The sequence below is a fragment of the Ixodes scapularis genome, unplaced genomic scaffold, assembly GCF_016920785.2.
Source record: "Ixodes scapularis isolate PalLabHiFi unplaced genomic scaffold, ASM1692078v2 PGA_scaffold4__175_contigs__length_147842914, whole genome shotgun sequence".
Lineage (NCBI taxonomy): Eukaryota > Metazoa > Arthropoda > Arachnida > Ixodida > Ixodidae > Ixodes > Ixodes scapularis.
The window spans coordinates 131,381,229-131,393,572 of NW_024609879.1; the positions used below are offsets into that span (position 1 = coordinate 131,381,229).

Sequence of the window (12,344 nt, forward strand, 5' to 3'; positions counted from 1 at the left end):
TTTTTTGATAGGGTGGGCTGACGGGTTCCGTCCTCCTCGCAGCCTCAGAAAGTGCTCTGAAAATTATGCCTCTTCCACAGTAAAACGCTGGCTCTGTGCGTCTTTGTTCACGTTTCGATTACCAGAAATAAACTCAGAAACAAGATGAAGCTGCGCGTCTTTCCGTCGACTCTAAAACTAAAACCAAAGCTGCATTAAAAGGAGAAAAAAGCATTTAGCCTTTAATGTGCCCAGCGAGCTGCTTCAAAGTAATAAGCCTCAATTACCTTAGCTGTGGCAGCATTCATGGGATCTGACTGAGGGTGAACAGAGCCTCATTGTTTTCACCGATAGTCACCGTCTTGAGCCTCGCCACGAGTCGTCCAATCCAAAAATCCACCTGGTTTTAAAAACTAAACAAAGACGCAACAACGTCACCGACTTTTCTTATTCACGAACACCAGACAATGCGCGCCTTACGTATAGTCAATACTACCTAGGAGACAAAGCCTGCGCATGTTGTCACCCTTAGTGTACATTCGACCCTCCCCAAGCGGCAGTCGTCACTGACGCGCACGCACCAACATAGGTGCCTTTATACAATTGCAGTTGTTCCAAAGGCCACGGTAGCATGACAAGTGGCGATCTAAAAGAAGGAAACTTCGTTGAGGTTTCCGATCTGTTCGGCCAGGGCGTCACGAATGTTCCTCTCAATGGCGTTCCTGATCTGCACTTCAGACAGGTTGGTGAACTCGGTCGACACCTTGTTGAAGACTCTGTTCAAGAGCCCCAAGCCGTGGACGGCAACGGTCACTCCCCTCAGTTGCTGGACCTTGAACTCGCTGAGTTCCAACTGGCTTTCGGGAGTCCTCGATATAAAAGTAATGAAAAATAAAACGAAACGAAAAATACATTACTACACTTCTGTTCATCATTAATCAAAGTGAAATCAGAGCATACTCGTTCACTGACAGCTTGAGAAACGCAGTCTGTGGCGAGTTGCAAGTCTCTCATTATTACAATCGCTATCGTTAATATTATCATTATGAGAATTATTCGATAAGGATGGCGTAGAACGAACAATGAAGCAAGGAACATGAACACACGAAGGGCGTGCCCTATAAATTTCGACAATTCCTTTTTTTTTCTTTTTTTTTTCTGGTAGATAACAACCCCGTCTATCCTTGGAAGGAGAGCCTGCTGGTAAGCGTAATATTTTATGTTATTCCATTTATATATACTACGTCAATTTTTGCGTCCCCCTAGAGAGGAATACACTTGTTCCAGCAGTGTGGCAGCCTTTCTATTTCGCTTTCGAATCACTAGGTAAGAAAAAATGATTGCACGTATATAAACAATCTGCGCTGCGGCACTGACAAAAGTGAAACATCTTGCTCCGTGCTACAGGGCCGACTGTGTTTTATGATCTAGTCATATGTTCAACCTTGTTATTCGCCAAGCTCTCTTAATAGATCATTGCGACTAGCTTTTCTAAGTGCTTTATTGGAAAGTGGACGCCCCAAGTTTGCTAGAGTGTTATAGGGTGCCAGGTACGAGCTTTTCTCATACTGAAATATCAAGTCGTAGAAGCTGTCGACCCACTCAACAAATCCGAGGCGTATCCGAAGGTATCGAATGTTGGCGTCCACCGTGAACGCCTGGCCGTAGCCCATGGCGCGTGCGAGTCGCACGAAGCTGGAGTTGAGGGGCCCCGCGCCCACGTCCGCCTTGATGTTGATGCCGAGTTCCCCGACCTCGAAACGGCAGTTGCCCGTTCTGGTCAGGCTCGACAAGCCCTCCAGGATGCCGCGGTAGAGACTGGCCTTTGCGGAGATCTTCACGATGATCTTGGTCTCGAAGGCGTATCTGATGTTCGGCAAGGTCACCGGGTCGATGGCCTTAGACTTGGCGACAAATAAAAGGACCTTGTCGAAGACCGTATTGACGAAAGTGTTGTAGAGTGTCTTCCGGACATTAGAGGTAGAAACTGCAGAAGAAAGAAAAGGTTAAGATCGATGAAGAAAACGGGTGCAAATCTCTCACCAGAAAGTCTCCTAGAGAAAATTACTAAAGCAGCGTCACACAGCTAATACATCAAAATAGTCTGCTGTCACTGTCCGAGGCGTGTTTGTCCCTTGTATGGCGGTCCTGTTACATTGGGCATACGAAAACTGTCTGCAGACATGCTAGAATCATATAGATGTGAAGCAAACACGCTGCGAACATGCCTCAGGCGTGTCCGCAGATAATATCTGTCACCATGTTCACGGAGAACTCCGTGCCTTTTGTATGATGCGTGTGCAGTGCGACCGCGACTTTAGGCCAACAGACGGGAACACGACAAAAAGTAACTCCCCACGCCTTCTGCCCCTGCGTCAAGAAAAAAAAGATGAATCCCGGGCGATGTAAAACTGGGTGTGTATTGTCTTTATAATGAAATTAAGATATGAAACAGAACAAAAACGGGGCTGATTGGAATGGAGGGATTTTTTAATTAAAGCGATATGATAGTAATGCAGAGATATGTAAGAAAAACATCGCAGAAAACCCCAGCTAATGACTTAATGACCAAAAGACACTTTCTTACAGTTTGTTCCAGTATTTCGTCATACGCGGCCATTAGACCATGGACCGTGCAAATGCTTTCATTTCGTTATGCCTGGGTGCTGCTCACGCAATAAGCCCAAAGCAACATCTTGCAGATGTTTGGAAATCACAATTATGTTTGTCCAGACAATACAGCCATCATCAACAGAGAACTCAAAACGACGTGTCCAGAATGACAGCAGTTCCTCCTAATCCTTTTTCTGCCAGCCATGCCAGATCATGTTTCTAATAATTCTGAACTGGTCTTCGCGGGCTGTTTCATACTCAATGTTTTTAGCTGGGATCGGAAGATCAATGACTGGGGAAAAATGTCTTTCGACTGTTCCTCTGTGTTTGCCAGTGGAAGGCGAGAAAACGGATCAGCGTGGCCAATAGCTGCTCCTGGCTTGTGCTTCTTATTGTAGCAATAATTGGCTAGAAATATAAGCCATCGATTTACCCTAGCTGTGGCAGCAGCACTACCCTGTCTCTTTGGATCAAACAGAATCATAAGTAGTTGGCCAATGAGTACGTTAAAAGTTCGACCGTAGAGGTACTTGGGGAACATTATGATGACGAAAAAAGATCTCAGGGTTTCTTTTTCTATCTGACCGTAAATACGCTCGGACGCAGACAGCGATCAAGGCGCGAACGCAATGGGTCTTTTCTCTCCGTTCACACTGTGGGCCAACCAACACTGCCGCAAGTTCATATTCGAACGCGTCACACGTAAGCTGTATCTCTTTCGTGACGTCGTACAGTATGAAACACTTTGATCTGTCAGCAACCTTTTGTAGTTCTTGGACGCTTCGTCACACTCACGTGACCAGAGATATTTGGATTTTCTGCGCAGCAGGTCATGTATCGGCTCTAGCACAGTAGCTAGACCAGGCAAGATTTCTGCTAAAAACTTTACCAAGACCAAAAAAGTCTTTCAGCTCGGTCACATTGGTCGGTTTTGGCTCATTTTTAATAGCTGCCATTTGCAAACCATATTGGAGAATTTCGTGCCCCAAATATCGTTAACTCTGCTGAAGCAGTTTGTATTTTTCAGCATGGACCCTAATGTCGTGATTACTTAGGCGCATGAGCACCTGCTCCACTCTGTCATGACACAGCTTGTACTCCTCACCCGCAATGACTACGTCATCTAAGTAGCAGGCAATTCCCGGCATACCGTGCATGTAGGATCTAATTGATTACGGCTTGAAAGAGAGCAGGCGCGCGTGCTACGCCATACGGCTAGCGCTAGAACCTAAATAGGCACGAGTGCGTGTTGACGGTGAGCAATTCCTATGCTCGCTCATCCAGTTATCCACTTCGAGTTGCAGATACGCCTTTGACAGATCCAGCAGCGAAAAGAACTGTCCCGCCTCGCAAGGTTGAGAAGGTATCGTCTGGTAATGGCAGTGAATAGTGGTCAACTTTTGTGGCGGGGTCCAAGGTGTCCCGGTAACCGCCAGAGATCCAAAGCTCCTTGCTGTTCTTTCTTGGCACGATCACGAGTGGCGCAACCCATTCACTGTGCATTACCTGGTACACGACACGCAGCTTTTTCTATAGAATTGCCAGTTCCTGCTCCACATGTTCACGCAGAGCGTATGGCGCTAGTCGCGCTTTACAGTACACCGGGCTTGAGTTCTCTTTCAGGACAATGCTTGCTTTAAATCCTTTGATCGTTCCGTATCCGGGCGTAGAAACATCGAGATGCTTTTCGGTGAGCGGCGTTTCGACATTCACTGCCTTCACTTGCACGACTTCGTTCCATCTGTTTTATCTTGCTCAGCCAGTCCCGGCCAAAGAGCGTAGGGTTCCTTACGCCTTTCTTTTCTTTGGCGATCACCAGCCGCAAACGAAGGCATTGGTCGTGGTACTTAACTACGACGTCCACAATTTCCTTTCATTAAGACACGAGTGCCGTCGTAAGTCATGAGTTTGACATTTTCCCTTCGGAAGTTGGAATTGGGAAATTGCTTCGCACACTCAGCTTCTGACATTCCCGACACTGCGGCACCTGTATCGAGTTCCATCGGAACTTCCTTTCCATTTATCCGAACTCGAATCACAATGGCAGGCGTGCCCGAATCCTGGCGCGTGTAACGCAACGTGAGCAACTTGCTGTCGCTGTCAATTTTGCCTACGTGGTGAACAACTTTTGTTTCACACATTTCGTCAACTTGCCCCTTTTTGCTTAACTTAAAACAGGGGCCATGACGAAATGAACGACTCACAGGGGAGTATTGTCCTCCACACCGGTGACACGGTTCCTTTTTCTGAGAAAATCTGCCTTTGCAGCTCTCTGGTCGTGTTCTTTGAAACTTGGGTGGCGTGCTTGAGCGTCCTTTCGATGCAGCGGTGCCGGAGCTCGCTGCCATTTGACGCCGCAGCTTGCAGAAGGACCCTCAGCATGCGGCGTCAGCATTTCTTTCCTGTACTTTCCCATCGCGTCCATGGCTGATGTGATGCTGCAGGCGCGGTCCCATGTCACTTCCGCGTCTGCCATCGCCAGAAGGCGACAGCGTATGATATCGGCATGCAGACCAGCAATAGGTCAGTCGCGTTGAGCTTCCTAAAGGAAAGCACCAAACACACGTCACTGCCAGTTTCTTGAGTTCGACCAGGAAGTCCGCCACGGTCTCGTAGGACTCTTGTTTTAGTTGATTAAAGCGGTACCGTTCGGTAACCGACGAGCGTTTGGGTACGTAGTGTTTCTTCAGTGCACCAACGGCTTCGTGGGACGGTACCTGTGAGGTCGTCTTTGGCAGCAAGGTTGGCGTCCGCGTTCTCCCAATCGCCGTCAAGAAGACTTGCAGTTTGTTGTCTGCTGCAATATGTTGGCAGAGGCCAGCAGCTCGAAACCTGCGAAGAACACATCGAAGTTTCCGCTGTCCGGCTGGAACTCCGGGATCCTCCCGAGGGCTTCCGTCATCTTTTGTTTTGGGGTTTCGTTAGGCAGCCTCGTCGCCAAATGTTATACCCAATTAGATAACCGATTTAGGTGACCACGCCTTTTGTTGAGGGACGCCAACAGGCCGCCGCCAACTCCAAACGCTAGAGGGGTACGAACAACGGGGAGCCTCGTCTATACGTGACTCTAGTGTGTACAACTATGTCGAGCATGCACATGACGCTGAAGGCCGTACGCGTGAATCGAAGTGCGAGAGCGTTGAACTCGAAGCTTAAACAACACGTTACATGTAAGACATCCGATATAGCAGTTCTTGATAGTCGAAGCTGCTATAATATACGAGCTTGCACTTGGGGCCTGGGTTTTCAAAGCTTTGACCAGGTACTCGTAACTTCGGCTGACATTGAACCTATACGATAGAATTAACAGTAGGCATTGACTGACTACCATTGCCTGAAAAGCACACTTAGTGTTTCAGCCTAGGACCCCCCTGACTTTTTTGTCTAAAGATATTACATCAGTCAAAAAATACAGTTTTTAACTTTTTGAGTAATTATTCTTACCGGTATCGCTGGCATTGATGTATTGAGCTGTGACAGCGCTCCAAACAGCGAATAAAACTGTGAGAATCTGCCGCATGGTCCTTGTTCAAAATTTTTCGAAGTGTCTCGGGCTTGATTCATCTGCAAGAGCCCGTATAGAATCAGGCCTAAAGAAAAGGTGTTTGATGAGTTTTTTTTTGTTTTTTTTTTTTAATGTGCAATACTATAGCTTCACAACTTGAAACTTGCGTAACTTGCGGACATACGCTTTGTGTTCAGAGAGCGTCCGATATCCCCATAGATATCTGAAAATTACACACACCTATTACAATATAGGCTTATTTTTCACTACGTACGAAACCTTAAACAAATGACACGCCGGTTATTCTGGTTTCAGTTAATAAGTCGGTAACGGTATCTATCAGCAGTGCAAGCGTTTAAAAACGCAATAGAAAGCGTAAGAAAAGAAAGCTGCGCCACCTTTCGGCTTCTAGCAGAGCCAATTTGCGTGCCCATCGTGTGTAACAGCTTACGTATAACAGGAATAGCGTCAGTCGGAGTTTCTAATCAATGTCAGCTTACCCGAGTGTCCCGCTGCACAAAACATCCGGGGCTCCCGTCCGCGCTAACCACTTTTATATTTGAAACGAGAACTGAAAACACAATGGACCTTTTCCGAGAAGCGTTCTGCGCACACGCGAGCGCCCGATGCCAAGCGGCGGAAGTCGGAACGAAAAATCGAGGAAATTCGGAAGGAGGCTATATATCAGCGAGTAGAACACGTAACTGCAGCATATATATAATTGTGTTACACAAAAAAAGAACGTCGACGGAAAGGAAAACACGACGTTTGGCTGGACGCTACGGATGCCCCTCTTTAAAGTCGCGTTGGGCAGGCGCCGCTGCTCGGAGAGCGAAGAAACTGGTAGCCTAGCTCCCTATATCGATTGGTAGCGCAGGTAGGTCACATCCTCGATTTTTAGTTCGTGCAGCCACCGCCTGGTGCCGTCGGTATGTGGAAAAGGTCCATTGAAAACAGCCGCGATCATATCACTCCCATACTCAATCCACCAACGAGAGAATACTAATCTGATAAAATGAGGAGCGGCATATAGTTCTGGACTGAAAAATACTTGACATCTAGATCTTATCAATCACCAAAACCGACGAATATCGTCGCGTGGTGGTTACCAATCCATTGTAAAACACATATGCACTTTGTATAAGCGCGGACGCACCCTAGACAAGGCGATAAGCTAACGCTGTTGCCACTTCCACTGGAAGGACACGATTGAAAACGAGCTTCGAGCCAGTCCTGCTGGTCGAATCACATGAATACACAAAGGGGAGGATAAAGAACACGCGCTAAAACGACAGAAGCACGCACATACACTCGCGCGCACGCACAGAGACGCGCGCACACACCGCCTTTAAAGGGGTATTCACACGAGGGAGAAATCCCGGGGATTTCTCCCCGGCACGCGCATCCCACGACGAAAACGTCAGGCTTTGCGATGTGCAAAAGCCTCGCGTTTTCATCTCGTGATGCGCGCGTGCAGGGGAGAAATCCCCGGGATTTCTCCCTCGTGTGACCCTGAGCAAGGTACACATTGTTTGTAGAACAATTGAAAGCTCTAAGTGGATTGTACCCCCTTGAAACTACTTCCCCATTGCCGTAACGCTTGACCAGAGAGTCAGAATGTCATTTTCACTTTTCATACAATGCGCAGCGAACAAAGGCTGAGTTTTTGTTACTTGGGGGCTGGGACTTCTCGTTTTCTTGCATATTTGCCCTTGGGCGTTTCCTAAAAAATTAACATGTGCTTCTTTTTGTACCTTGAGCTTTGTTGTACTTATATGGCCATTGACAATCTAAAAAACGCTAGGCATGTCGCGTCCCTAGCGTTTAGTTTTTTACTGAAAAAGTAATCGATTGCAATTACAACTACTTCATTATAAAAATAACTGATTACAGATCAATTATTGCATCAAAGAGCAATTAAAATAAAATTACCAGAAAATATTTGAATACCTTTTATGGTGCTTTTAACTTTTTTTTTGAAGAAAAATAAGATCGCAGATAAGATAACCTTCTGTTCCTGATACGTTTTATACATGCACGCGCTGGTGAGCTCTTTCGAGATAAAAGGGGAGGGGAAGGGGGGGGGGGGGGGGTTGTCGTGGCTAGATGAGGTTTACATAAGGTCAGTGCAAAACACATTCGTCTATGCCGTGGCAAACCCGGGTCGTAACAGCGCGGTACACAGGAAACGAGGACCTCCCTACAGCTCGTCAGTGAAAACATCGCTGAGCGCGTTTGGCATTATAATCCTCCTGGAATCTTGTAATTTGTTTTACTTATTTACGTGCAAAAAGAAAAGAAAAGTCTAACCTAGGTGCGAGATAGACGAGTGAGGCACGTACAGACAGAGCGACTGTAAAACAAACTCATCTCGATAATTTTAGCTTTTTTGGAAACATGTAATTGATTACTTATAATTGATGAGAGAAAAATAGTAATTCAAATACAGAAAGCATGAACGCAGAAAAAAAATGCAAGCGTTAAAAATTTACAACAAAATGTCATTGAATACAAGAAATTAGTTACTTGTAACTCGTTAACTACATGTCTACTAGCATCCGGTATCTCTCCGCCTCAAATCCTTGCTAAAATTAAACTTTTCAGACTTAAAAATAACAGTCGGCGTTGTGACACTGAGGATGACGTCATCGTGAAACGTATTTTTGAGTGTCACTGTGGGTACTATATTTTGTTTTCATTTTTAGGTTTCAGAATATTCCTAGCCTCAGAGTTCGCCGAGTCTTTTTTTTTAATTTTTTTATAGCGATTGTTTTTTTCTAAAATCTCTGCGATAAATTAGACGCAGCAGGTTTCTTAGAGTGTATAAAGCCAGTGGATACTTTCAGAGAAATCATATTGGGCTGTCTGTCACTCCGCTCAAAACAACAACAAAAACAAACAAATGTGTTGGAGCCAAGTTAGGCTCCAAGCAATCCACCAATTTCAAAACTCGCTGTCCGAAGGCAGTTTTTTTTTTTTTTCAAATAAAATTTATATTTTAATCAAGTCTGCACTCCAGCAAAACGTAAGCGTTTTTTGGTAGAGTGCAGTCGCGCTCGATCTCTCGAGAAAGCAATCCACCTCTCCTCGAATTACACGACCCGTTCCAAAACGGTTAAAAGCTGCGCGCGCCGTTTCCTTTCGTGCGCTAGTAGACGATATAAATCTCACATTATCCGGGATTCTTTTCAAACGTTGGCACAGTCACGTCGGCACTATCAGGCTGTGCAGTCGGTTTGGCGACGAGATGTTTCGGTGGCTCCCTCTTGTGGCCCCTATCTGTGACGTAGATTGTCGATCGCCAGCGGCAATTTTGATGGTGTGTAAAAAGCACGGTGAAAGCTTGTAGCCACCCCTTCCTAAAACAAGACCGTCAAGCTTGATAGTATGAAATTCTTATTTCCATTAAGGAAATCAGAATACATCCTACTAATGACGTCGTAGAGAGCGTTTGGCCACTCGTGGTAGGCCTTCCTAAACCAAGACTGTCACGCTTGATGGTATGAAATTCTTCTTATTTCCATTAAAGAAATCAGAATACATCCTACTAATGATGTCATAGAGAGCGTTTCGCCACTCGTGGCAAGGCGACCGAAACGACGCTCTCTGTCGATCACGACGTCAATAAGGGGCAAATTGAGCAGCGGTATATCTTTCAAACTTTCAGCAGCTGCAGCGCCGTTTGCTCGAAGCCGGCGTACCTTAACCGCGGCAAAGAGTTAGCTGTCCATCCCTACTACGTACGTGCAAGTACCTAGTCAATATTGACTAGGGCTGGACGGGTGATATATAGCTTCATGTTTTATTATGGGGTGGTAGCTCGCGTCAACTACTGGTTATACACTCTAAAAAAAAAAGGTGTAAAAGGGTGCATTGTTACACCCTTTGTCCCATATAATACACCCCAAAACTTCAATTCGACGTACAGCGCCCTACAGTCCAACAGAGGGCCCCAAAGTTTACGAGGGGCTTGATAGCCGTGTGGTACAACTTATTAAAAGTGCTAATGTAGTTGTTACTGACCAGAAAAAAAAAATAATCGGGGTTTTCTAGGCCCTACTGCAGAAACTCAGTGTTTTCTTTATGCGATCTTTGATACGTACTTTAGTTATTTAAATACATTGTACCACACGGCTATCAAGACCCTCGTAAATTTTGGTGTCCGTGTATTCGACTATAGGGCGCTGCACGTCGAAATGAAGTTTTGGGGTGTATTATATGGGACAAAGGGGTGTAAGCTGATACCCCTTTCTTTTTTTTTAGAGTGTAGGGGATGTAAGTTCCTTTCGTGGACGACTTTTTGAAAAAGGGGGTACCCGCTTACGCGCGCTGTCAGGTTTTCGGTACGCAGCGCGACGTACATTTGAGCTTAAGAACACTTTTTCATTGTTCGTGGTACAAATGATGGGTAAGGCAAGAACAAATCAACCCGTGTTTGGCAAGTTGTTCAATGTCTGGCTGTCTGAAGACGTTGAAATTTCTTTTCCGGCGCGAAAGAGGGCGACAAGGGTCAGTGCTAGAGACGATAAGGAAGAAGTGAACAGTTAGAGGCGGGCGGCGCACGGGCAGCAAGGTAGGCCAGCATGTAAGAACTTTACATGTAACTTTCTTTATAACATTTATATAACGTATTTCCGCTCCACTGTAAATTGGTACACGGTCTGCTTCTGCGTGCGATCAATGCCAGGCCGATTAAGTCAAGACAATCCACTAGGATTCCAAAGACGTTGCCATGTGGACCATTACCGCGTTACTTTAGGCTTAGGAAAGAATCGAAAGACGACCTAAAAACTGGGCGAGATAATTCCTCATACTTCGCGATTTAAGTGACGTAAGGCAGTCCGCCGGTCACGTGACCTAAACTTTCTTCTCACGGGGAAACCGGTTAATTTTCTGTCACGGTTAAAGTTCGGCAGCTTCGAGAAAACGTGCCCTGACCGTTTTCCAAATGTTTTCAAGAGCCCACCAAGCGGCTCCCATTTCGGGGGAGTCAGACTCGGCCCTGAAAAGAGCAAAAAGTCGTATTTCTCGCACAGAATATGTGAAGGAACGAACTGTCGCGCAATGTGGGTGGAATGGTGCCGTTACGTTCCTGAGGGCCGAGATGCGACGTGGTTAGTTCTCATAGCCGTCTTGGTTGACATTGTGGATGGCACAGACGACTTTCATTAGCGATCCGTGAAGTGGGTAAGCGCGATCGAAGTTTCTAAAATAATCCAACATTACGCGTAGCAACTGGATACCGCCAAAGTGGGATTTCGCATAATGCGAGTAATATTTGAAAACAAGTCTTTCAAGCAGACGACATGGAAGGCTCTTCTTTCGCAGTGCCGTCACTGGCCGGAGGCCGGCCTGCCGACGGGAGAACACCCTTCCCTAGCCTCGCGTCAAAAGCGGAGAGAAGGGTTTTTCTGTAGCGGCGAGGCCAATGTCGATATCTCTGCAAAGTGTCGCCCGTAAAACTATGGCTTTAATATCGCTTAAAAAAAAGACTGCTCGTATCGTAGGTTATTAGAGTCGAATAGATTAAAACTCGGCACGAAAAAAACCTTATCACGAAGTGTGAGAAATATCATGCCCGGCTGCCATTTTGCCATTCAATATTTAGAGTTAGACATATAGCCTTCCTGCGTGGACAACCTATAATAAGGACAATAGACTAGTTGACAAGAGTCTAAAGAGACTCAGACTCACAAATTATTACTTCACCTGCAGAGGTAAACGTGTTCGCGAGCTCCTGTGATGGTTCACAGCGGTCACTGGTGCGCAAAACGAACGCTCGCACGACGTTGAAGTGGCCGTGACAGGATAACCTTTTGCTCTTGTTTGGATTTACAAATCTGCCCCCACAAGTTTACTTTACGTCAAAAGTTTCTACTTTCTTTTGGTGAGTCAATCATTAATTGATCAATCAATTGATCAACCAATTGCGCAGCCCTATTTTTTGTAAGTGCTTTATTTGTTCTCGCTTAGAGGACCATTTTTGGGTCAAACTTACCTTACCACAATCTGATAAACGCGCAAAGCATTTGTGTTAAAATGCATTATATTCTTTACTCGGAGGTCTATAATCGGCAGTTCACCACAAAACAATATTTGAGAAATAGGTACTATAATTTGAAAATCAACTTTTTTTTTGTTTTTTTTTCGGATTCTAGTAATAGCCAGTAATGAATGGGGCATCACATCACCCGATCATAATATTTTAATCAGAAGTAATCATAACTATGTTCATACATTAACGAAC

At 45.6% G+C, this 12,344-nt stretch overlaps 1 protein-coding gene across 1 annotated transcript; it reads right to left on the reverse strand.

Moving 5' to 3' along the window:
• Positions 1-592: 592 nt before the first annotated feature.
• Positions 593-6,112, reverse strand: LOC115321464. The gene is made up of 3 exons (XM_040208391.1): positions 6,037-6,112; positions 1,582-1,966; positions 593-848 (listed from the first exon to the last, which is right to left on the reverse strand). Exons 1-3 carry the CDS (start codon positions 6,110-6,112, stop codon positions 626-628), a joined length of 684 nt encoding a protein of 227 aa, XP_040064325.1. The 3' UTR covers positions 593-625.
• Positions 6,113-12,344: the final 6,232 nt, after the last annotated feature.

Bases quoted from the DNA above. Each gene is read 5' to 3' on its own strand.
- LOC115321464 (XM_040208391.1), bottom strand. From the start codon at position 6,112: ATGCGGCAGATTCTCACAGTTTTATTCGCTGTTTGGAGCGCTGTCACA. The intron at 1,967-6,036 runs GTAAGAATAATT...TTTCTTCTGCAG, and splicing joins CATCAATGCCAGCGATACCG to TTTCTACCTCTAATGTCCGG. The intron at 849-1,581 runs GTGGGTCGACAG...TTTTATATCGAG, and splicing joins ATACGCCTCGGATTTGTTGA to GACTCCCGAAAGCCAGTTGG.